General features: G+C 38.9%; 1 protein-coding gene across 13 annotated transcripts in view; it reads right to left on the bottom strand.

The window, feature by feature from the left end:
* Window positions 1-25019, bottom strand: part of Usp47 (ubiquitin specific protease 47) — a 433614-nt gene that overhangs the window by 194715 nt on the left and 213880 nt on the right. For all 13 annotated transcript variants that reach the window (XM_070083998.1, XM_070083999.1, XM_070083995.1 and 10 more), the window contains 3 exons: window positions 21960-22153; window positions 9780-9990; window positions 5632-5829 (listed from right to left, as the gene is read on the bottom strand). In XM_070083998.1, the coding sequence (XP_069940099.1) occupies window positions 5632-5829; window positions 9780-9990; window positions 21960-22153 (603 nt within the window). The remainder of the gene's footprint in view (window positions 1-5631; window positions 5830-9779; window positions 9991-21959; window positions 22154-25019) is intronic.

Genomic DNA, 25019 nt, shown 5'->3' with positions numbered 1-25019 from the left:
AAACTCTTTACAGCATTTAGTAACTTATCACCTATTCCATATACTTGCAACATCTGCCACATTGCTCCCCTATCCACTCTATCATATGCCTTTTCTAAATCCATAAATGCAATAAAAACTTCCCTACCTTTATCTAAATACTGTTCACCTATATGCTTCAATGTAAACACTTGATCTACACATCCCCTACCCACTCTGAAACCTCCTTGCTCATCCGCAATCCTACATTTTATCTTACCTCTAATTCTTTCAATTATAACCCTACCATACACTTTTCCTGGTATACTCAGTAAACTTATTCCTCTATAATTTTTACAATCTCTTTTGTCCCCTTTCCCTTTATATAAAGGGACTATACATGCTTTCCGCCAATCCCTAGGTACCTTCCCCTCTTTCATACATTTATTAAACAAAAGCACCAACCACTCCAACACTATATCCCCCCTTGCTTTTAACATTTCTGTCATGATCCCATCAGTTCCAGCTGCTTTACCCCCTTTCATTCTATGTAATGCCTCACGTACCTCCACCACACTTACATTCTGCTCTTCTTCACTCCTAAAAGATGGTATACCTCCCTGGCCAGTGCATGAAATTACCGCCTCCCTTTCTTCTTCAACATTTAAAAGTTCCTCAAAATATTCTCGCCATCTACCTAATACCTCCCTCTCCCCATCTACTAACTCCCCTACTCTGTTTTTAACTGACAAATCCATACTTTCCCTAGGCTTTCTTAACTTGTTTAACTCACTCTAAAATTTTTTCTTATTTTCATTAAAATTTCTTGACAGTGCCTCTCCCACTCTTTCATCTGCTCTCCTTTTGCACTCTCTCACCACTCTCTTCACCTTTCTTTTACTCTCCATATACTCTGCTCTTCTTATAACACTTCTGCTTTGTAAAAACCTCTCGTTAGCTACCTTTTTCTCTTTTATCACACCCTTTACTTCATCATTCCACCAATCACTCCTCTTTCCTCCTGCCCCCACCCTCCTATAACCACAAACTTCTGCCCCACATTCTAATACTGCATTTTTAAAACTATTCCAACCCTCTTCAACCCCCCCACTACTCATCTTTGCACTAGCCCACCTTTCTGCCAACAGTCGCTTATATCTCACCTGAACTTCCTCCTCCCTTAGTTTATACACTTTCACCTCCCTCTTACTTGTTGTTGCCACCTTCCTCTTTTCCCATCTACCTCATACTCTAACTGCAGCTACAACTAAATAATGATCCGATATATCAGTTGCCCCTCTATAAACATGTACATCCTGGAGCCTACCCATCAACCTTTTATCCACCAATAACAGTCTCTCAACATCTTCTATCACTTGCGATCTCTGTTTCGAAAGCACAGTTAAACCTCTGGCAAGAACAGCTTCCTTGATTGCCGTTCTCTTGGACACAATACAAGCGATGGTTGATTGGGGTTTACTATACAACCTGTAGATGAATGGTTGACAGAACCGACACGTTGATAAATTAGACACATGTGCAAGTCTTGTGTATCTTTATTAAGGAAACGTTTCACCACACAGTGGCTTCATCAGTCCATACACAGGAGAAGCTTGAAGAATAGGAGGAGAATGAGGTAATCAGTCCCTCAACCTTGAGTCGAAGTGGTCAGTCCATCAATCTTGAGTAGAATATGGCATATGAGCAGAGAAGGAGCTTATAAACCATAGGTAGGAGAGGTGCAGCAGTCATAGGTGGTGTCACATTTGCCCAATGTGGAAGTAGGTCGTGCCCAAGCGAAGAATTCCCAAGTATTAAGATCTTGGGATCTTAATTCTTCGCTTGCCTAACCCTTGGGCACGACCTACTTCCACATTGGGCACCACCTATGACTGCTGCACCTCTCCTACCTACGGTTTATAAGCTCCTTCTCCGCTCATATGCCATATTCTACTCAAGATTGATGGACTGACCACATCGACTCAAGGTTGAGGGACTGATTACCTCATTCTCCTCCTATTCTTCAAGCTTCTCCTGTGTATGGACTGATGAAGCCACTGTGTGGTGAAACGTTTCCTTAATAAAGATACACAAGAGTTGCACACGTGTCTAATTTATCAACATGTCGGTTCTGTGAACCATTCATCTACAATCCTGTCAGACACTGCAACTTCTTGGGATCTTAATACTTGGGAATTCTTCGCTTGCCTAACCCTTGGGCACGACCTACTTCCACATTGGGCAAATGTGACACCACCTATGACTGCTGCACCTCTCCTACCTATGGTTTATAAGCTCCTTCTCCGCTCATATGCCGTATTCTACTCAAGATTGATGGACTGACCACATCGACTCAAGGTTGAGGGACTGATTACCTCATTCTCCTCCTATTCTTCAAGCTTCTCCTGTGTATGGACTGATGAAGCCACTGTGTGGCGAAATGTTTCCTTAATAAAGATACACAAGAGTTGCACGTTTCTAATTTATCAACTATACAACCTGGCCAGCTCGGAGACATGCACTCCACCTTCATACTTAGCAATGATCTCTTTCTTCATCTCCATAGTAATTCTCACCCTTATTCCTGTAGGGTTGGCACTAGAAGCTTTCTTGGGGCCCATGGTCACTTATTTTTCAGGTGAAATCACTATAAAAAGGCTGTAATAATACGAAACGTTCCGATTGTATGCTTAAATGTTACCGTGGAGCCTGGTTTGTAAACAATGCCACTGGCAGAACAAGTGAGGCTGGCTCAGTCCGCATGGACGTGTCTTGGACGAATCGCGTTGAGCGAATTTTTTAGCACTATGCGAGGCAAAATTTTAGCAATAAAATGTATCGCTATGCGGATTTAACACTATGCGATGCCAACGTTATGCGGGGGTCCACTGTATACTTTTTGTTTTATTACCTTCAGAAAAAGATTCTCTACCATTGCATAAGATTTTTTTTTTTTTTTTTTGAAAAATCTTGGACCCTCAAAGGGTTAATAGCTGTTTTGCCAGAAGTATGCAAACATCCCATTTCACATCACCCCAGAACTGTAACCTCCACACCCCTCCCTTAAGAGTTCAAGCACTATACTCACCTCCAGAACTCAAATGTATCTAACCAGTTTTCCCAAATCCCTTCATAAATGCTACCTTGTTCATATTCCAACAGCACTATTAGTTTAACTGGAAAAAAATAGTCCGAATTATGATATCTTGTGTCTAGTATTAATATGGGTAGCAAGACCAATGAAAACACTGGATGGATCATAACTCACAAATGAACAACAAATTGCAGAAATGGAAGAGTGAGAGTCTTGAGACTTGGCAAAGAAATTAACTAATTACAGAACATTAAAGTTATCAAAGTTATTTCACTGGATACAAATTGCAGATACATGGATTATTTTTTTTTCAACAAACTGGCCATATTCCACTGAGGCAGGGTGACCTAAAAAGAAAAATGAAAGTTTCTCTTTTTAAAATTAGTAATGTACACAGCAGAACAGGTTACTAGCCCCTGGCTCCCGGCATTTTAGTCGCCTCTTATGACACGCATGGCTTACAAAGGAAGAGTTCTGTTCCACTTCCCCATGGAGATAAAAGGAAATAAACAAGGGAAAGAACTAATAAGAAAATATAAGAAAACCCAGAGGGGTGTGTGTATATATATATATGCTTGTACATGCATGTGTAGTGAGACCTAAGTTTAAGTAGAAGTAGCGAGATGTACCTGAAATCCTGCATGTTTATGAGACAGAAAAGACACCAGCAATCCTACCATCATGTAAAACAATTACAGGCTTCTGTTTCACACTCACTTAGCAGGGCGGTTTTACCACCTTGGGCAGTGCTGTTTACCAACCTACTACCTAGGATACATGGATTTATACAAATAACACTTGAGTCCTGGAAATGGGAAGTACAATGCCTACACTTTAAAGGAGGGGTTTGGGATATTGGCAGTTTGGAGGGATATGTTGTGTATCTTTATACATATATGCTTCTAAACTGTTGTATTCTGAGCACCTCTGCAAAAACAGTGATTGTGTGTGAGTGTGGTGAAAGTGTTGAATGATGATGAAAGCATTTTCTTTTTGGGGATTTTTTCTTTTTTGGGTCACCCTGCCTCGGTGGGAGACGGCCAACTTGTTGAGAGAGAGAGAAAAAAAAAAACATTCACCATCATTCATTCAATCAGTCTTACCAGTAGTGTAATAACACTTTCTCCTAGTTACATACACACTAACAATAGCCCACATCTCACATCCCATCTTTCTTCTAACCAAAATAATTCTTAGCTTGTACACTTATCGTCAATCTTTCCTTTCCATAATTATTAACATAATATTACCACTACTCCTTCCATAGTTCTGATTCTCTTAACTCTTTCAGGCTTGAGAGGCTCTCTCCTAAACTCGTTCTCAGGGTCGAAAATTTTTTCGGAAAAAAAAAAAAAAATTATTTTTTCTTATAAAATGATAGAGAATCTTCTCCCGATCATAATGACACCTAAAGTATTAAATTTGATGGAAAATTTATGGAATTATGCTCTGGCAAAGTTAGCGGTCTCAACGATGTTTACACATTGGCGATTTTGCCCACTTTAAGCCCTATTTTCGGCCAATTTCAGTGTACGAATCGACAAAAATCATAACTATTTCGCTAGAACTCCACTTTTTCTATCGAATGAGTACAAGAAACCACCCATTTACCAATTTCAAGTATCCAATAAAGTGGTCAGAAATTGGCAATTTTGCCAATTTCACAAAAATTTCAGAAGATGCCAATTTCCAAATAGGCCCAGAATAAGCAAGACAGACATCCCTGGTACTAAAATAACATTTTCTCTGTTCATTAGTCACGTCCCCAGGCCCCTCTTACATCTCTTATGCTTCCCACTTCGAATTTTTATTTTCACAAAAAATAGAAGATTTATGCAGACTACTGCATTAGTGTAGAAATGGTATAACTAATATCAGTGTACTTGTGAAAGAATATTAGACTCGCCAGTTGACGTGTATTGGATGCTTGACATGATTTTTTTATTTTTGAAATTTGGTAAAAATCGAACATTTCTGCTGCTTTGAGCTCAATTTCAAGGTACTTTTCATTGTAAAACCAATCAAAATCATCTCCATTTCTGTAATATGTCTTCCATTCTATAAAATGAGACCAGGAAAACTAGAATACAACCATAAATTCCATACGAAAATACACTGCAAAGTCGCCGTTTTAAACCAAAAACATGGTCGGAGTTTTTTTTTCTCATTATGCACTGTGCGCTGCAGGATTTTTTTTATACTGTGCACACTGACCACACAGACCCATTCATTCATATGTAGGCCTACCAGCTTTCTCTCACTAGATTTGAAGGCACTAGAATTTAGGCATTCAAGTACGTCAATAACCCTGGTGCGTAAGCCGTACTAGTACACTGGAAACCCTGAAAGGGTTAAGATACCCTTGATTTAATCCCATTTACCCTTCCCTACTAAAATTATCCCATCCCTTTTAGCTTTGCTTCACTTAGTACTAGTACATCCTTCCTTTCACAACATCAACAATCAATCCTTTCTCACAATCTGTACTATGCCCATGCATATTCAAACACCCTAGTTTTAAAAATGGACTTTTAGTAACTGAATAATTATGAATAGTTTAATCATCAGTCTTAACATACCTTGGTCACACTTTGGTCATTGAAGCAGAACCATTCTCCTGTTGCAAAGTCCTTAATGTAAGCATAATAATGGCCACCTGAAGCACTGCCAGAGTGGATCATAATTGAGAAGAGCTCAAAGACATATGGGCCATTTGTCAGCCAAGTCTTGTTCTTCTCATTATACATACTGCTCACGTCTATTCCTTCATCTTCATCCTGGAGTTTAGAATACAACAATATGTTATTCATAATCTTATTATCAACATTTCTTCTAATAGTATACATCACTGCACAGCTATGATTCATATCAGAATATGATTAATTTTTTTTTTTAACAAACCAGCCATATCCCACTGAGGGATAGAGACCTAAAAAGAAGGAAGAAAGTTTCTCTTTTTAAATTTTGTAATGAACACAGGAAAAGGGGTTTCAAGCCTGTTGCTCCCGGCATTTTAGTCGCTTCTTACGACACACATGGCTTACGGAGGAAGAATTCTGTTTCACTCCCCAATGGAGAATGATTATTCTTTTTTTTTTTTTTTAACAAGTCGGCCGTCTCCCACCGAGGCAGGGTGACCCAAAAAGAAAAAATCCCCAAAAGGAAAATATACTTTCATCATTCAACATTTTCACCTCACTCACACATAATCACTGTTTTAGCAGAGGTGCTCAGAATACACAGTTTAGAAGCATATATGCATAAAGATAAACAACACATCCCTCCAAACTGCCAATATCCCAAACCGCTCCTTTAAAGTGCAGGCATTGTACTTCCCATTTCAAGGACTCAAGTCCGGCTATATAAAAATAACCGGTTTCCCTGAATCCCTTCATTAAATATTACTCTGCTCACACTCCAACAGCTCATCAGGTCCCAAATACCATTTGTCTCCATTCACTCCTATCTAACACGTTCACCCACGCTTGCTGGAAGTCCAAACCCCTCGCCCACAACACCTCCTTTACCACCCAGGGAGGTACTACCATCCTGCCAAGTGAGTGTAAAACGAAAGCCTGTAATTGTTTTACATGATGGTAGGATTGCTGGCGTCTTTTGTCTGTCTCATAAATATGCAAGATTACAGGTACGTCTTGCTACTTCTACTTACACTTAGGTCACACTAAACTTACATGTACACGTTTATTTATACACACTCATCTGAGTTTTCTTTGATTTTATCTTAGTTCTTGTTCTTATTACTTTTCCTTTTATATCCATGGGAAAGTGGAATAAGAATCTTTCCTCCGTAAGCCATGCGTGTTGTAAAAGTCAACTAAAATGCCGGGAACAATGGGCTAGTAACCCCTTTTCCTGTAATAATTACTAAAAAGAATAAGAAGAAAATTGAGGTATATGTGGAGACAAAAAACGTTATCTATGGAGGCAAAGAAGGGAATGTATGAAAGCACAGTGGCACCAACACTCTTATATGGGTGTGAAGCTTGGGTTGTAAATGCTGCAGCGAGGAGGAGGTTGGAGGCAGTGGAGATGTCCTGTCTAAGGGCAATGTGACGTGTAAATATTACGCAGAGAATTCGGAGTATGGAAATTAGGTGGTGGTGTGGAGTTACTAAAAGTATTAGTCAGAGGGCTGAAGAGGGATTTTTGAGATGGTTTGGTCATTTAGAGAGAATGTATCAAAGCAGAATGATATGGGGAGTGTATAAATCTGTAGGGAAAGGAAGGAGGGGTAGGGGTCGTCCTTGAAAAGGTTGGATGGAGGGAGGAGGTAAAGGAGGTTTTGTGGGAGAGGAGCTTGTACTTCCAGGAAGTGTGTGAGAGCATGTTAGATAGGAGTAAATGGAGACTTGAGTACTGGAAATGGGAAGTACAATGCTTGCATTTTAAAGGAGGGGGTTTGGGATTTTAGCTGTTTGGAGGTATATGTTATATATCTTTATATATGCTTCTAAACTGTTGTATCTGGGTGCCTCTGCAAAAACAGTGATTATGTATGAGTGATGTTAGTGTTGAATGATGATGAAAGTATTTTCTTTTTGGGGATTTTCTTTCTTTTTGGGTCACCCTGCCTCGGTGGGAGACGGCTGACCTGTTGGAATAAAAAAAAAAAAAAATGGAGACGAAAGGTGTTTGGGACTTGACGAGCTGTTGGAGTGTGACCAGGGTAATATTTAGAGAAGGGATTCAGGGAAACTGATTATTACAGATTTAGCCACACCTGAGTCCTGGAAATGGGAAGTACAATGCCTGCACTTTAAAGTAGAGATCTGGGATAACGACGGTTTGGAGGGACTTCTAAACTGTCGTATCTGAGTGCCTCTGCAAGGACAGTGATTATGTACAAGTGAGGTGAAAGTGTTGAATGATGTTAAAAGCATTTTCTTTTTGGGGATTTTCTTCCTTTTTGTGTCACCCTGCCTTAGTAGGAGACGGTTGACTTGTTGAAAAAATAAAAAAAATCACCAAATAGGGATAAATCTCAATCCTATCTGGAATTATTTTTTTTATTATCACACTGGCCGATTCCCACCAGGGCAGGGTGGCCCGAAAAAGAAAAACTTTCGCCATCATTCACTCCATCACTGTCTTGCCAGAAGGGTGCTTTACAGTTTTTAAACTGCATTCACAAACCAAAAACAATACTGGTCTTAATACTGATCTTTGCAGAAACCTGAAAGTTACTCTTCCCCAGTCTAACAACTCTTTCGCCTACAATAATCTTTGATCTACTTAAGTACGTTCCATTACTCCCACCTAAATCTCAAGTTTTTGGCCATTCCTCTTGAGTGTGTTAGAGCTGAGTGAGTAGAGACAAGTGATTTTTAAAGTCTGATGTGCTGCTGGAGGGTAAGCTATTTAACCCTTTGACTGTTGCGGCCGTATATATACGTCTTACGAGGTACCGTGTTTGACGTATATATACTCATAAATTCTAGCGGCTTCAAATCAAGCAGGAGAAAGCTGGTAGGCCCACATGTGAGAGAATGGGTCTGTGTGGTCAGTGTGCACCATATAAAAAAAATCCTGGAGCACGCAGTGCATAATGAGAAAAAAAAAACTCCGACCGATTTTTTTTAATTAAAATGCCGACTTTGTGGTCTATTTTCATATAGTATTTATGATTGTATTCTCATTTTCTTGGTCTCATTTGATAGAATGGAAAACATATTATAGAAATAGAGGTGATTCTGATTGATTTTACTATAAAAAGAACCTAGAAATGGAGCTCAAAGTAGGGGAAATGTTTGATTTTTGCCAATGTTCAAAAGTCAACAAATGATGCCATTGTCCAATAAATGTCCAACTAGCCATTCTAATATGCAGTCATGAATGGGTTGATGTTATTTATACAATTATTACAGTATTGCAGTAGTCTGCATAATAGTAAGTCTTCTATTTTTTGTTTGAATAAAAATTCAAAATAGAAAGCAAGAGTAATATCAGAGGGGCCTGGAGACATGACTGATGAGCAAAGAAAATGTTATTTCAGAGCCAGGAATGTCTGCATTGTTCATTCTGGACCTTATTTTGAAATTGTCATATTTTTTAGTTTTCGTGAAATTGGCCAAATTGCAAATTTCTGACCACATTATTAGGTAGTTGAAATCGGTAAATGGGCAGTTTCTTGTACTCAATCAATAGAAAAAATGGAGTTCTAAAGAAATAGCTATGAGTTTGGGCGACTGGAACAATGGAATTAGCCGAAAATAGGGCTCAAAGTGGGCGAAATCGCCGATTTGTAAACAGCGCCGAGGTCACTAACTTTGTGAGAGCATAATTCCGTCAGGTTTCCATCAAATTTCATTTTTTTTGGTGTCATTACAATCGGGAAAAGATTCTCTATCATTTCATAAGAAAAATAATTTTTTTTTTTTTAAATTTTACGACACCAGGAGACACCTCAGGATTGGGGGTTGCGACAGTCAAAGGGTTAACATCTATTCAGGTTAGAATGACCAGAGGCCCAGAGGTGGGTAGTACAGTGCACTCTGAAGGTGTGGGGGATGATGCTATTTGGAAGGTCATCTAAATTGTGATGTCTGTGAACTTCTGGCATGACAGCTATTCAGTGAATGATGGAGAAGGGGTTTCCTTTTTTATGGTCACCCTACCTTGATGGGAAATGGCCTATGTGGTAAAAAAAAAAAAGACATTGCAATAAAAACAAAATTACACAAGATTCTGTATTTATAATTTGCATCACCTGATTATCAGACTCAGGCTGGGAATTTGAAGTGTTTTCAACAGAACTGTCTTCTACATCAAGTGCTGAGCCTGAGTCAGTAGTGGATACATCATCAACCTTGTCTGCTGAAAGTTTATCTGGGGTGACAGCAGTAGTGGATGCACATCCATCTTCTTTATTTGGATTCTCAATGAAATAATTCAAGTCCAGGATGTTTGGGAATGTGACTCTAAGAAAAACAAGTAACAATAAATACTTAAATTTAAAGAATGTAAAATATATAATACTCTACTACTACTTGTCGGTTCTCTGAACCATTCATCTACATAATACTCTACTACACAGCAAAATAAGGGAAAGACAAAGTACAGGTACCATCCAACTTACGACCAAGCTTGGTTCCGACCAACCGGTCGTAATTCAAAATGGATGCAAGTCGAACCTTAGAATATTGCCAACGTACTGGGTAGTAGTAGTTATACATGTGGTGGAAAAGTCAGCTGGTACATAAACATAAGAATGGAGGAAAACTGCAGAAGGCCTACTGGCCCATGCAAGGCAGGTCCTTATCAAAACGACCTCTACCCAAAGCTACCCAAGAATTTACTCCCGTACCCAATGACACCAATCAAACCCAGCCCCTCCCACTCGTATATCTGTCCACTCTTTTTAAAGCTACCCAAGGTCCTAGCCTCGATCACCCTACTGGGAAGATTGCTCCACGCATCCACAACTCTGTTAGAAAACCAGTACTTACTTATGTCTTTTCTAAATCTAAATTTTTCCAACTTAAAAACATTATTTCTGGTTCTTACCTGGCTTGACACCCTCAGTACTTTACCAATATCTCCTTTGTTCATGCCCATCATCCACTTATACACTTCAATGATATCTCCCCTCATTCTACGTCTCTCCAGAGAGTGGAGATTTAAGGCTAAGTCTATCTTCATACGGGAGATTCCTTACACAGTAAATCATTTTAGTCATTCTTCACTGTATGTTCTCCAATGAATCTATATCCATCCTGTAGTAAGGAAACCAAAACTGAGCGGGCTAATCCAAATGAGGCCTCACTTGTGAGGTGTAGAGCTGTAAAATAACTTTTGGACTTCTGTTACTTATAGTTCTAGAGATAAATCCTAGTAATCTGTTAGCCTTGTTGCGCACACTAAGGCACTGCTGTCTTGGCTTCAGATTTCTGCTTACCATGACTCCCAAGTCTTTTTCACATTCTGTATGATCAAGCTCTACTTCACTTAGATTATAGCTTTGAGGGTTATTTTCATTACCAAGGACTAGTACCTTACACTTATCCACATTGAACTTCGTTTGCCATTTTTCAGACCAAGACATTAATTTGTCCAAATCCTCCTGGAGTTCATTGCTATCCTCCTCAGAATGAATTATACGGCCTATCTTTGTATCATCAGCAAATTTACTCATGTCACTCGTAATCCCTTCATCAAGGTCATTAATGTAAATTATGAACAAGAGAGGGCCTAAAACTGATCCTTGTGGAACGCCACTATGGAGACCAGAATTGAGCTGCATAATCTAGGTGAGGCCATACTAATGATGTATAAAACTGCAGTATGACCTTTGGACTTCTGTTGCTTACATTTCTTGATATAAATCCCAGTAATCTATTTGCCTTATTATGTACACTTAGGCTAATCCCCATTCAGATTTCACCCCAATAATGGTAACTCTCTGCTTTCTATTGGTAAGCCATGCCTCTATCCATGCTAGAACTTTACCTCCTATACCATGAGCTGCCACTTTTCTTAAGAGTCTCTTGTGAGGTACTCTATCGAAGGCTTTACTAAAATCCAAATAAACAATATCATATTCTTTATCACTGTCCACTGCCTCAAATGTTCTATTGAAGAACATCAGTAAATTTGTCAGGCAGGAACGACTTCTCATGAATACATGCTGAGATTCATTTATCAAGTTATGCTCTTCAAGGCGACTTCTAATAATGTCAGCTATAATTGATTCTAATAACTTGCCCACTACAGATGTCAGGCTTACTGGACAGTAATTTGAAGGAGTAGACTTATCCCCTGATTTGAATATAGGAACCACATTAGCCGTCTTCCACAACTCTGGCATAACACTGGTAAGGATGGACGCATTAACCCTTTGAGGGTCGACAGGCCCTCTCCGAAACTCGTTCTCAGGGTCGGCCAAATTTAAAAAAAAAAAAAAAAAATTTCTCTTATGAAAAGATAGAGAATGTTTTCCCGATCATAAAGACACCAAAAGTTTGAAATTTGATAGAAAACTTACGGAATTATGCTCTCGCAAAGTTAGCGGTCTCGGCGATGTTTACGCATCGGCGATTTTGCCCACTTTGAGCCCCATTTTCGGCCAATTTCACTGTACTAGTCGACAAAAAACATGAATATTTCGCTAGAACTCCATTTTTTCTATCGAATGGGTGCAAGAAACCACCCATTTATAAATTCAACTATCCAGTACAGTGGTCAGAATTTAGCAATTTTGCCAATTTCACACAAATTTCAAAAGATGCCAATTTCCAAATAGGGTCCAGAATAAACAAGAAAGACATTCCTGGCACTAAAATGACATTTCCTCTAGTCATTAGTCACGTCTCAAGGCCCCTCTTATATTCTTTTGCTTTCCACTTTGAATTTTTATTCTCACAAAAAATATAAGATTTACTGTTATGCAGACTACTGCATTAGTGTAAAAAATGGTATAAATATTATTGGTGCACTCGTAAAAGAATATTAGACTCACCAGTTGACGTGTATTGCACGCTTGGCACGATTTGTTTACTTTTGAAGTTTGGTAAAAATCGAACATTTCTGCTACTTTGAGCTCAATTTCAAGGCACCTTTCATTGTAAAACCAGTCAAAATCATCTCAATTTCTGTAATATGTCTTCCATTCTATAAAATGAGACCAAGAAAACTAGAATACAACAATAAATACCATACGAAAATACACTGCAAAGTCGCCGATTTATTAAAAAAAAATGGTCAAAGTTTTTTTTTTCTCGTTATGCACTGTGTGCTGCAGGATTTTTTTTAGACTGTGCACACTGACCACATAGACCCATTCTTTCATATGAAGGCCTAACAGCTTTCTCCCACTAGATTTGAGGCCGCTAGAATTTATGAGTACTAGTACGTCAAAAACCCCTACGCGTAAAACGTACTAGTACGACCAAAACCCTCAAAGGGTTAAACACACTCGTTAACGGTTGACTGAGCTTCATCTTGCATTCCTTAAGAACCCTGGAAAATAACTCATTGAGTCCCGGGGACTTATTTTGCTACAGTTTGTCTAGCTGTTTAATAACCATGTCCCTCGTGACAGTAATATTAGTTAATTTAAATTCATCATGAATTAAATAATTGTTAATTACTGGAATCTCATTTACATCTTCCTGTGTAAAAACTGACAAAAATAATCATTAAATAAGGAACACATTTCCAGTTCGTTATCCGTCAGCTGTCCATCCCCAATTTTCAGAGGTCCTACTTTTTCCTTCACCTTCGTCCTATACACTTGAAAGAACCCCTTTGGATTAGTCTTTGATTTATTAGCAACTCTAATTTCATAGTCACGTTTAGCCTTTCTAATCCCCTATTTTACTTCTCTTTTAAGCTGGACATATTGGTCAGTAAGGTTAACCTCTCCTTTTCTGATGTGCCTATAAATTCTCCTTTTCTTCCCTAATAGATGCTTTAGCCTCCTGTTAATCCATTTGGGATCGTTATTATTAGACCTAATTTCTCTCTGGGTAATGTATATACTCTGAGCACGGTGTACATTATTAAGAAAAAGATCATAAATGCAGATCCCTTCATAATTATAAGTATGATCATCGTGAATAAAATCATTAGCTAGATAACCCCAATCAAGATTAGACAGGTGTTCCCCAAGTCCATTATAATCGGCAGAACGAAAATCAGGATTTTTACTGTATTGTCATTATTCTTGTATTCCCAGTTAATGCTAAAAGTGATGGATTTGTGATCACTTGGCCAAGCTCTTCAGTGATCTCCAGATTACTTACGAGTGTTTCCTTATTTGACAAGACTAGGTCTAGCAAATAATCACCCCTGGTAGGCTCTGCTACACACTGCTTTAGAAAACAGTTCTGAACTGTTTCCATAAAGTCACTGGACTCTAGATTACCGATCAAAGAATTCCAGTCAATTTGACTGAAGTTAAAATCCCCTACTATTACTATGTTACTGTGTCTAGAAGCCCTAACAATTTCGTCCCAAAGAAGTCTCCCTCTATCGTGATCCAAGCCAGGAGGTCGGTATATTACACACAGAATTAGTTGTTCTTGACCTTCTACAAACTCAAACAGATTCTGTTACTGTTCCTTCTATTTTTATACCTGTTTTTATGCAACAATTAATATTTTCTCGAACATATAATGCAACTCCTCCCCCCTTCCCATTACATCTATCCACATGGAAGAGCTTAAACCCTTGAATATTACACTCAGCAATCATATCCTGTCTCTTTAAATCATACCAGGTTTCAGTTAATGCAATGACATCAAAGTTCCCAGCACATGCTACCAAACGTAGTTCATTAATCTCATTTCTTGCATTTCGACTGTTTTTTCTTCTGCACATTTTTCCCATCCATCTTTGTTTTTGCACAATTTCTGAAATTATCATTCCCCAGAGTTACTCCATGATTAAGATTCTTAATATCAGAACATAAGTCAATATATCCATACTCATTATTTATCATTTCTAAACCCATACCTCTAACTAATCCTAGTTTAAAGCTCTAACAACCCCCTCAACTGAGCTAGCAAGAAAACCCACACCTGCCCTGGATAAGTGAACCCCATCCCTGGCATACATGTCATTTCGGCCATAGAAGTTGTCCCAGTTGTCAATGAATGGTATTGCATTATCCTTACAGTGTTTATCCAGCCACCAATTGATACCAATTGCTCTTGACAACCATTCATTTCCAACACCCCTTCTTGGCAAAATGCCACATATAACAGAGCACCCCCCCTTCTTCCTAATTATGCCTATTGCTGTCTTGAACCTTCTAACTAAATCCTCACTTCTTCGCTTGCCTACATCACTGCCTCCAGCACTAAGGTAGATAATAGGATTGATCCCATTACCGTTCATGATGTTGTCAAGCTGGCTAACAACATCCTCCATCCCGGCCCCAGGAAAGCAAACCCTCTGTCTCCTACTCCTGTCCTTCAAGCAGAACGCCCTATCCATGTACTTAACCTGGCTATCCCCAACAACATTATTCTTGAAAAATTAGACACATGTGCAACTCTTGGGTACCTTTATTGAGGAAACGTTTCGCCACACAGTGGCTTCATCAGTCCATACGTAGGAGTAACTTGAAGAACAGGAGGAGAATGAGGTAATCAGTCCCTCAACCTTGAGTCGATGTGTTCAGTCCATCAATCTTGAGTAGAATACGGCAGGTGAGTGGAGAAGCAGCTTATAAACCGTATGGCAGGAGAGGTGTAGCCACTGTGTGGCGAAACGTTTCCTCAATAAAGGTACCCAAGAGTTGCACATGTGTCTAATTTTTCAACATGTCGGTTCTCTGAACCATCCATCTACAAACCTGTCAGACACTGCAACTTCTTGGGATCTTAATACTTAGGAATTCTTCGCTTGCCTAATTCTTGGGCACAACCTACTTCCACATTGAACAAATGTGACACTACCTATGACTGCTACACCTCTCCTGCCATACGGTTTATAAGCTGCTTCTCCGCTCACCTGCCATATTCTACTCAAGATTGATGGACTGAACACATCGACTCAAGGTTGAGGGACTGATTACCTCATTCTCCTCTACCCAAGCCATAGCTTGGGTAGCATAAAAAGTGTAGTGCTACCTGATGAATGTGAGTCGACTACTGGGAACATCACAACGGACGACGCGAAGGAAGGTAAAAAACATTGTTGTTGTTGGGGAAAGCCAGATTAGGTACATGGATAGGGCATTCTGCTTCAAGGATAGGAGTAGGAGGCAGTGTGTGTGTTTTCCTGGGGATGGGATGAAGGATATTGTTAGCCGTCTGGATGACATTATGAGAGGTAATGGGAGCAATCCTATTATCAGTTTCAGTGCTGGAGGCAACAATGTTGGCAGACGTAGGAGTGAGGACCTGATTAGCAGAGTTGTTTTCCAGGGTACTTAAGGAATGCAAGATGGAGCTTAGTCAGCCATTAACGAGTGTGTTTAATGTGTCCATCCTTACCGGTGTTGTGCCAGAGTTGTGGAAGATGGCTAATATGGTTCCTATATTCAAATCAGGGGATAAGTCCGTTCCTTCAAATTACCGTCCAATAAGCCTGACATCTATAGTGGGCAAGTTATTAGAATCAATTATAGCTGACATTATTAGAAGTCACCTTGAAGAGCATAACTTGATAAACGAATCTCAGCATGGATTCACGAGAGATCGTTCCTGCCTGACAAACTTGCTGACGTTCTTCAATAGAACATTTGAGGCAGCAGACAGGGATAAGGAATATGATATTGTTTATTTGGATTTTAGTAAAGCCTTCGATAGAGTACCTCACAGGAGACTCTTGAAAAAAGTGGCAGCTCATGGTATAGGAGGTAAAGTTCTAGCATGGATAGAGGCATGGCTTACCAATAGAAACCAGAGAGTTACCATTAATGGAGTGAAATCTGAATGGGGATTAGTCACTAGTGGCATTCCACAATGATCAGTTTTAGGCCCTCTCTTGTTCATAATCTACATTAATGACCTTGATGAAGGGATTACGAGTGACATGAGTAAGTTTGCTGATGATACAAAGATAGGCCATATAATTCACTCTGAGGAGGATAGCAATGAACTCCAGGAGGATTTGGACAAATTAATGTCCGTCTGAAAAATGGCAGAAGAAGTTCAATGTCGATAAGCGTAAGGTACTAGCCCTTGGTAATGAAAAGAACCCTCGAAGCTATAATCTAGGTGAAGTAGAGCTTGATCATACAGAATGTGAAAAGGACTTGGGAGTCATGGTGAGCAGAAATCTAAAGCCAAGACAGCAGTGCCTTAGTGTGCACAACAAGGCCAACAGATTACTTGGATTTATCTCAAAAAGTATAAGTAAAAGAAGTCCAGAAGTTATTTTACAGCTCTATACATCACTAGTGAGGCCTCATTTAGATTATGCTGCTCAGTTTTGGTCCCCTAACTACAGGGTGGATATAGACTCATTAGAGAACATACAGAGAAGAATGACTAAAATTATTTACTGTGTAAGGAACCTCCCGTATGAAGATAGACTTAAAGCCTTAAATCTCCACTCTCTGGAGAGGCGTAGAATGAGGGGAGATATCATTGAAGTGTATAAGTGGATGACGGGCATAAACAAGGGAGATATTAATAAAATACTGAGGGTGTCGAACCAGGTAAGAACCAGAAATAATAGATTTAAGTTGGATAAATTTAGATTTAGAAAGGACATAGGTAAGTACTGGTTTTCTAACAGAGTTGTAGATGTGTGGAACAGTCTTCCCAGTGGGGTGATAGAGGCTAGGACCTTAGGTAGCTTTAAGAAGAGACTGGACAAATATATGAGTGGGAGGGGCTGGGTTTGATTGGTGACATTGGGTATGGGAGTTATTACTTGGGTAGCTTTAGGTAGAGGTCATTTTGATAAGGACCTGCCTCGCATGGGCCAGTAGGCCTTCTGCAGTGTTCCTACATTCTTATGTTATGTTATAGGTGAGCAATAGAGATAATTTGGGGGAAGGGTGGGAACCCTGTCATATGTGGTATTTTGCCAAGGAGAGGAGTTGGAAACGAATGGTTGTCCAGGGCAATTGGTGTCAATTGCTGGCTGGACAAATACTGCAAGGAAAATGCGGTAACATTCATTGACACCTGGGACCTCTTCTATGGCAGAAATAACATGTATGCCAGGGATGGGGTACACATATCTAGGTCTGGGGTGGGGGCACTGGCAACTGCAGTGGAAGGAGCTGTTAGGACTTTAACCCTTAAACGGTCCAAAGAGATTGACGTTCAAATTCGTAGTGCCACAAAAGTAGATCTACTTCTTTTTTTTACATATTTTCAAATATAACAAAAAAAATGTAAATAAGTTTTTTTTACACGTTTTCAAATGTAATACAAAAAAGATCTACATTTTTTTACATACTTTCAGATGTTGAAAAAACGTATATATACGTTTAGACCATTTAAGGGTTAAACTAAGAATAGTTAGTGGTATGGGTTTTGGCGGGAAAACAGTGAAGCCCCAGTGTAGTAATATTATGAGTTCTAGGGGAACTAGCAATAAGCAGCACGAGGTAGATATTAAAAAGCCAATGACACTAGGTGACAAGGACAGTAATAGGTTTAATAGAAAAACAGAAATGAGCAGGAAGGGTAAAGAGAAAGGAGGGCCTTTCAATGTATATTATGCAAATAGCCATAGTGCTAGGAATAAGATGGACAAGTTGAGATTAGTTGCTAGTGCAGGTAACATTGATGTATTTGCCATAACTGAGACATGGTTTAATTCAAAAAGTCGGGACATGCCTGCAGAATGTCACATTCAGGGTTTTAAATTGTTCCAAGTGGATAGAAGTATCGGGAAGGGGGGTGGGGTGGCATTGTATGTCCGGGATCGCTTGAACTGTTGCATAAAACAGGGCATAAAATCTGAAATAACACATACAGAGTCTGTTTGGATAGAATTTTCAGAGCGACATGAAAAACTGATTTTAAGTGTGATAAACTGTCCTCCAAACTTAAATAGGGACCAAGGGAGACTACTATGGGAGGAAATTGTTAAGGCCACAAGGCAAGATAACGTAGTAATTCTAGGGGACTTCAACTTTGGTCAGACTGACTGGAATTTCATGACTGGGAATTTAGAATCTAACGATTTTTTAGTAGTTCAGGATTGTTTTTTGAAGCAGTTTGTGATGGAGCCTACAAGGGTAAAAAACCTGCTTGATTTGGTTCTGGCAAACAAGGAAACCCTTGTCAATAATTTGGAAATTACAGAGGAACTCGGAACAAGCAATCACAAGTCAATTACCTTTAGCATTGAATGGAAGTATGATAGTAGGGATAATTCAGTAATGGTCCCAGATTTTCACTTAGCAGATTACAATGGGCCTAGAGAACACTTATCATCTGTGGACTGGAGTAACGAAGATGGCTATCAGTATGACAGCTTTAACACAATATATGCTGCCCAATTGACATTCATCCCATATAAGGAAATTAGATCGAATAGAAATTACCCAAAATGGATGAATAATAGACACAAATATCTTTTAGGACAGAAGAAAGGAATTTATAGGCATATCAAAAGAGGTGAGGGTCATCTTATGAATCAGTATATTGACATTAAGAGGGACGTTACAAAGGGGATAAGAAAAGCTAAACGGGACTATGAAATTAAAGTTGCTAGGGATTCAAAAACTAACCCAAAAAGTTTTTTCCAGGTTTATAGAACAAAAGTTAGAGATAAGATAGGTCCCCTTAAAAATAACTCTGGGCATCTCACTGACAAGGAGAATGAAACCTGCTCTATTTTTAATAATTATTTTCTCTCGGTTTTCACTCAGGAAGACACTGACAATATCCCAGTAATTAATTTTTATAGTGGGCTTGAAGATGATAAATTTTGCAATATCACAGTCACTAGCGAAATGGTTATCAAACAGACAGACCGGTTAAAGCAAAATAAATCCCCAGGCCCTGATGAACTTTTTTCAAGGGTTCATAAAGAGTGTAAAATGGAACTCTGTGAACCTTTAACTAATATTTTTAATTTATCTCTTCAAACAGGTGTAGTGCCTGGTATGTGGAAGATGGCTAATGTAATTCCTATTTTTAAAGCAGGGGACAAGTCGTTACCGTCAAATTACCACCCAATAAGCCTAACCTCAATTGTAGGCAAATTACTAGTTAATTATATCTGATAATATAAGAAGCCATCTCGATAGGCATAATTTGATTAATGATACTCAACATGGTTTCACCAGGGGCCGTTCCTGCCAAACTAATTTATTAACCTTATTCGGCAGAGCTTTTGAGGCCGTTGATCAGGATAAAGAATTCGATATTGTTTATTTAGATTTTAGTAAGGCTTTTGATAGAGTATCACATCAGAGACTGTTGAAGAAAGTGGCTGCTCATGGCATTGGGGAAAAAATGCTGTCATGGATTGAGTCATGGCTCACTAATAGGAAGCAGTGTGCATAAATGGGGTTAAATCTGAGTGGGGATCTGTAACAAATGGCATTCCGCAGGGATCAGTTTTAGGCCCATTGTTGTTTATAATACAGTATACATAAACGACCTTGACAAGGGAATTACTAGTGACATAAGCAAATTTGCTGATGACACGAAGATAGGTAGGATAATCGATTCAGACGATGTCTTACAACTTCAGGAGGATTTAGACAAACTGAATTTGTGGTCAGAAAAGTGGCAGATGCAGTTCAATGTAGATAAATGTAAAGTTCTAAAGCTCAGAAATGTCCATAACCCTAGTACCTACCATCTTAATAATGCTGAACTTAGCCATGTAGAATGTGAAAAGGATTTGGGGGTTATAGGGGGTTATGGTAAGCAGCAATCTTAAACCAAGACAGCAGTGCCTAAGTGTGCGTAATAAGGCAAATACACGTAGATTGCTGGGATTTATATCAAGAAGTGTAAGCAACAGAAGTCCAGCAGTTATACTTCAGCTTTATACATCATTAGTAAGGCCTCATCTAGATTATGCAGCTCAGTTCTGTCTCCATATTACAGAATGGACATAAATTCGTTAGAAAACATTCAGCATAGAATGACTAAAATTATACATAACATTAGAAATGTTCCTTATGAAGAAAAATTGAAGACCCTTAAATTACATTCACTTGTTAGATGAAGAATGAGGGGAGACATGATCGAAGTGTATAAGTGGAAGATGGGTATTAATAAAGGGGATATAAATAAGGTCTTCTAGGTAGTAGGTTGGTAGACAGCAACCGCCCAGGGAGGTACTACCGTCCGGCCAAGTGAGTGTAAAACAGAAGCCTATAATTGTTTTACGTGATGGTAGGATTGCTGGTGTCCTTTTTTTCTCTCATAAACATGCAAGATTTCAGGTACGTCTTGCTACTTCTACTTACACTTAGGTCACACTACACATACATGTAGAAGCATATATATACACACCCATCTGGGTTTTCTTCTATTTTCTTTCTAGTTCTTCTTCTTGTTTATTTCCTCTTATCTCCATGGGGAAGTGGAACAGAATTCTTCCTCTGTAAGCCATGCGTGTTGTAAGAGACGACTAAAATGCCAGGAGCAAGGGACTAGTAACCCCTTCTCCTGTATAAATTACTAAATTTAAAAAGAGAAACTTTCGTTTTTCTTTTTTGGGCCACCCTGCCTTGGTGGGATACGGCCGGTTTGTTGGAAAAAAAAAAAAAAAAAAAAAAAGTCTTAAGGATATCCCTCCAGGAGAGAACCCGCAGTAATGAATTCAAATTAGACAAGTTTAGATTTAGAAAGAACATAGGAAAGTATTGGTTTGGAAATAGGGTAGTTGATGAGTGGAACAGTCTACCTAGTTGGGTTACTGAGGCTAAAACCTTGGGTAGTTTCAAATATAGGTTGAATAAATACATGAGTGAGAGGGGTTGGATTTGAATGCGACTTGCATATGAGAGTGGATAGTTATATCAGAGCTTATCTCTTGGATGGCATTGAAAATTGGGTTGGGCAAATGTTTTGTTAGTGGGATGGATTGTAAAGGATCTGCCTAGTATGGGCCAAAGGCCTGCTGCAGTGTTTCTCCTTTCTTATGTAACCTTTCTTTCTCATGTACCAGCTGACTTTTCCACTACATGTATAACTACTACTACCACCTCTACTTGTGTGGATGAAACGTTGTCAATAAAGGATCACATTATACTACTGCCAGATGCACGGTTGTAAGTTGAGTGGTCGTATGTTGCGCAGTTCGTAAGTCAGATGGTACCTGTATAATAAATTAATAATGCAACCTATGACTGGTATTTGAAGAAAATTTTCTGGTACAGTGCATACTTTATTTTTCAGAAATTATGTTTTGCTTTATTCAACAAATGTAGTTTTCTGCCAAAAAAAAAAAAAACTATAATGGTCAAACTTTAAAGTACACACCAAGAGGCCACTGCTAGACTGATTCTTACTTATCATTGAGCTTTATTCTATGCAATGTCTGGTAGTCGAAGTCAAACCGCATGAGGTGTATAGTAAGCAGGTACGGGAAGCGGGTAAACTTGAGACCTTTGTGAGCATCACACAGAGAATCACACTTTGAGCATTTGTATTTGTTATTCCCTGTGAGCAACTCAGGCTCCACAAAAGCCCTTAGAGCTTCTTCCTGTTGGAATCAGATAGGAATTAGATTACATATATTATTAAATGCAATTTTATAGACCAGTGCAACACTTGATTGATAAATTACAGCACTCGTTACTTAGAGCCCTTGATTTATATACCTAATTGTTCTCTGAAAAATCACATTCAATACAAACCAGAATGATTACAATATTTTTTCCAAAGATTAAAAAGCATAAATTTGATTCTATAGTGAATAAACTCTTGGTGTTTGCCCCTCTCTTAACTTACAAATGATATGAATTAGCCCTGACACACTTCACAACTCTTTTATTGAGTCAGCTACCAGCGAGTCTTTGCTCAGCTTCTTTACCACCTTTTTCTTGAAGATAGCCCTGAAAACCTTGTGGCTTATTTAGGCATTTTTTCCAACCATGCCCTCCTATTCTTGCTACATTACTGATATAGAGCCTATCATAGTCAGCTCAGCCTGTGCCCCGGTATTATTTTGTCATGATTGTATTATATATTATACCTCATTTTTCAAGATCTTTAACCTAGTTCTTGTATTCTTTCTTTGCAGCTCTTTCTACTCAATTTAGTCTTGATGCCCTCCTATGTATTTCGTCAAATTTCACTATCTGTTTTATCAGATGAGGGGTCCAACTCAAACACCAGGGTCTCCAGAACACAATTTTACCCGAGAGAAAAAAAAAAAAACAGTTTTTTCAAAGCATGGGAAAATACTGCTCGAGTCTAACTAACGATAAAATACAAATATAAATGTGGTTCACAGTATCAAAGGATCATGAATTCTGTGCCCTTCTAAAGAGGCAGATGGAAAGCAAATGACGGAGTCAAGCAAAAACAAACACACAACACAACCACACAAAAAAGCTAAATTAAAAAAAAAAAAGAATTATTTCTTTGCAAAGGTTACAAGATGTGATTACATTTTATAAAGTGTTGTTAAGTACAAAGAAAGACTAATCCTAATACTTACAGCTTATTTGAAACTAGACAGGTTAACGAGTGGCGAATTTTAATTATTCATTATTTTACCTTAATACTACAGTGAGGTAGCCAAATAATAAGATTTACAGGTCTCCCTCAACATTCGCGAGGGTTAGGGGATCAAGAGCCTAGCTAATGTTGAAAAATCGTGAATGTTTGGTGCCCCAATACATTGTAGGGAAATAAAATACAATAATGCTTCCTTAACTTGTTGAACCGTGAGCAGTCATAAAATACATGAAAATGTCGTAAAATATTGTACCAAATACATACATGTTATGGTTTAATAACACGTATGTTATTATATATCACTACCTCAACCACTGCCTCCACTACTGCCTCAACCACTGCGGCACACTGCTCGTATTTTGGTACAATTTCTGTCTTCAATTCTATTGTTCCTCAATTTCTTTACCAAAGGGCTGGCACTAGCAAGTTTCTTTGGGCCCATGGTTAATTATGTGGCAGTCGCACTCAATCTACAAGCACCAAACACAATGAATTATTGTGAAATGTTTGAAAGTGTGGAGACTAATGCTCACCCCAGCATAAACAAAGGCACACTGACTGACGATGCGTCAACCTCTTCATCCACCACTGCTTCAACCCTCATATTTTTGTACAATTTCCTTTAATTCTATCATATTATTATTATTATTATTAGCAGTAGCAGAAACGTTTGATTCTTTGCAGTGTTTAAGAGTAAACATATGATGTCACCGTCCAATACCTGTCCGAATAGCCATTCCAATATTCAGTCATGAATGGGTTGACATTATTTATACTGTAGTTTAATAGCAAATAATGAACAAACAAAACACTCACCACACTGAGTGGTGAGAGGGCTGGCTGCCAGTTATTGAGGTCGGAGGGAGGGTAGTAGGGACTCGCGGGTGGCAGGAAACTTAAATATGATTTGGCAGCTGGGAATTTGGCAGTTGGGAATTTGGTGGTTGGGAATTCGCGAATGTGTGAAGCCCGCGAAAGTTGAAAACGCGAATGTTGAGGGAGACCTGTATAATGGTTGTGTAGCACATAACAAATAACAGGTAATAAGGTAAAAAGACATTCCATTACAAATTTATCTACGAGTACTTCAATAATCACAACTTAACCAAAATAAAGCTGAAGGTAATTCCCAACATTCAGGAACCACTCTGAACAATGACAGAAATTAGTTTCCTGAATGGCAGAAAGGCTTAACCCTTAAACGGTCCAAACGTATAAATACGTTCTCTCCCTCAGTGCCCCAAATATTTTGAAAAATAATTTTTTTTTTTTCACTGAAATACAGAGAAAACAAATTCTAAATGTAATAGGATTAAAATAAAAAAATTAGGGTCAGTACTTACTGAAATATGAGGCTGCAAAGTTGGCACTTAATGCTCACCTGACAGCAACATCAAGTCCTGCTGCTTGAGGAGTGTTGCCGTTTTTTTTTTTTAACAAGTCGGCCGTCTCCCACCGAGGCAGGGTGACCCAAAACGAAAGAAAATCCCCAAAAATACTTTCATCATTATTCAACACTTTCACCTCACACACATAATCACTGTTTTTACAGAGGTGCTCAGAACATAACAGTTTAGAAGCATATACGTAAAAAGATACACAACATATCCCTCCAAACTGCTAACATCCTGAGCCCCTCCTTTCGAGTGCAGGCACTGTATTTCCCATTTCCAGGACTCAAGTCCAGCTATATAAAAATAACCGGTTTCCCTGAATCCCTTCACTAAATATTACCCTGCTCACACTCCAACAGATCGTCAGGTCCCAAATACCATTTGTCTCCATTTACTCCTATCGAACACGCTCATGCACGCCTGCTGGAAGTCCACGCCCCTCGCACACAAAACCTCCCTGACCCCTTCCTTCCAACCTTTTTGAGGACGACC

This window comes from Cherax quadricarinatus, chromosome 11 (genome assembly GCF_038502225.1).
Source record: "Cherax quadricarinatus isolate ZL_2023a chromosome 11, ASM3850222v1, whole genome shotgun sequence".
Classification (NCBI taxonomy): Eukaryota; Metazoa; Arthropoda; class Malacostraca; order Decapoda; family Parastacidae; genus Cherax; species Cherax quadricarinatus.
This window is presented reverse-complemented; position numbering and strand designations above follow the sequence as displayed.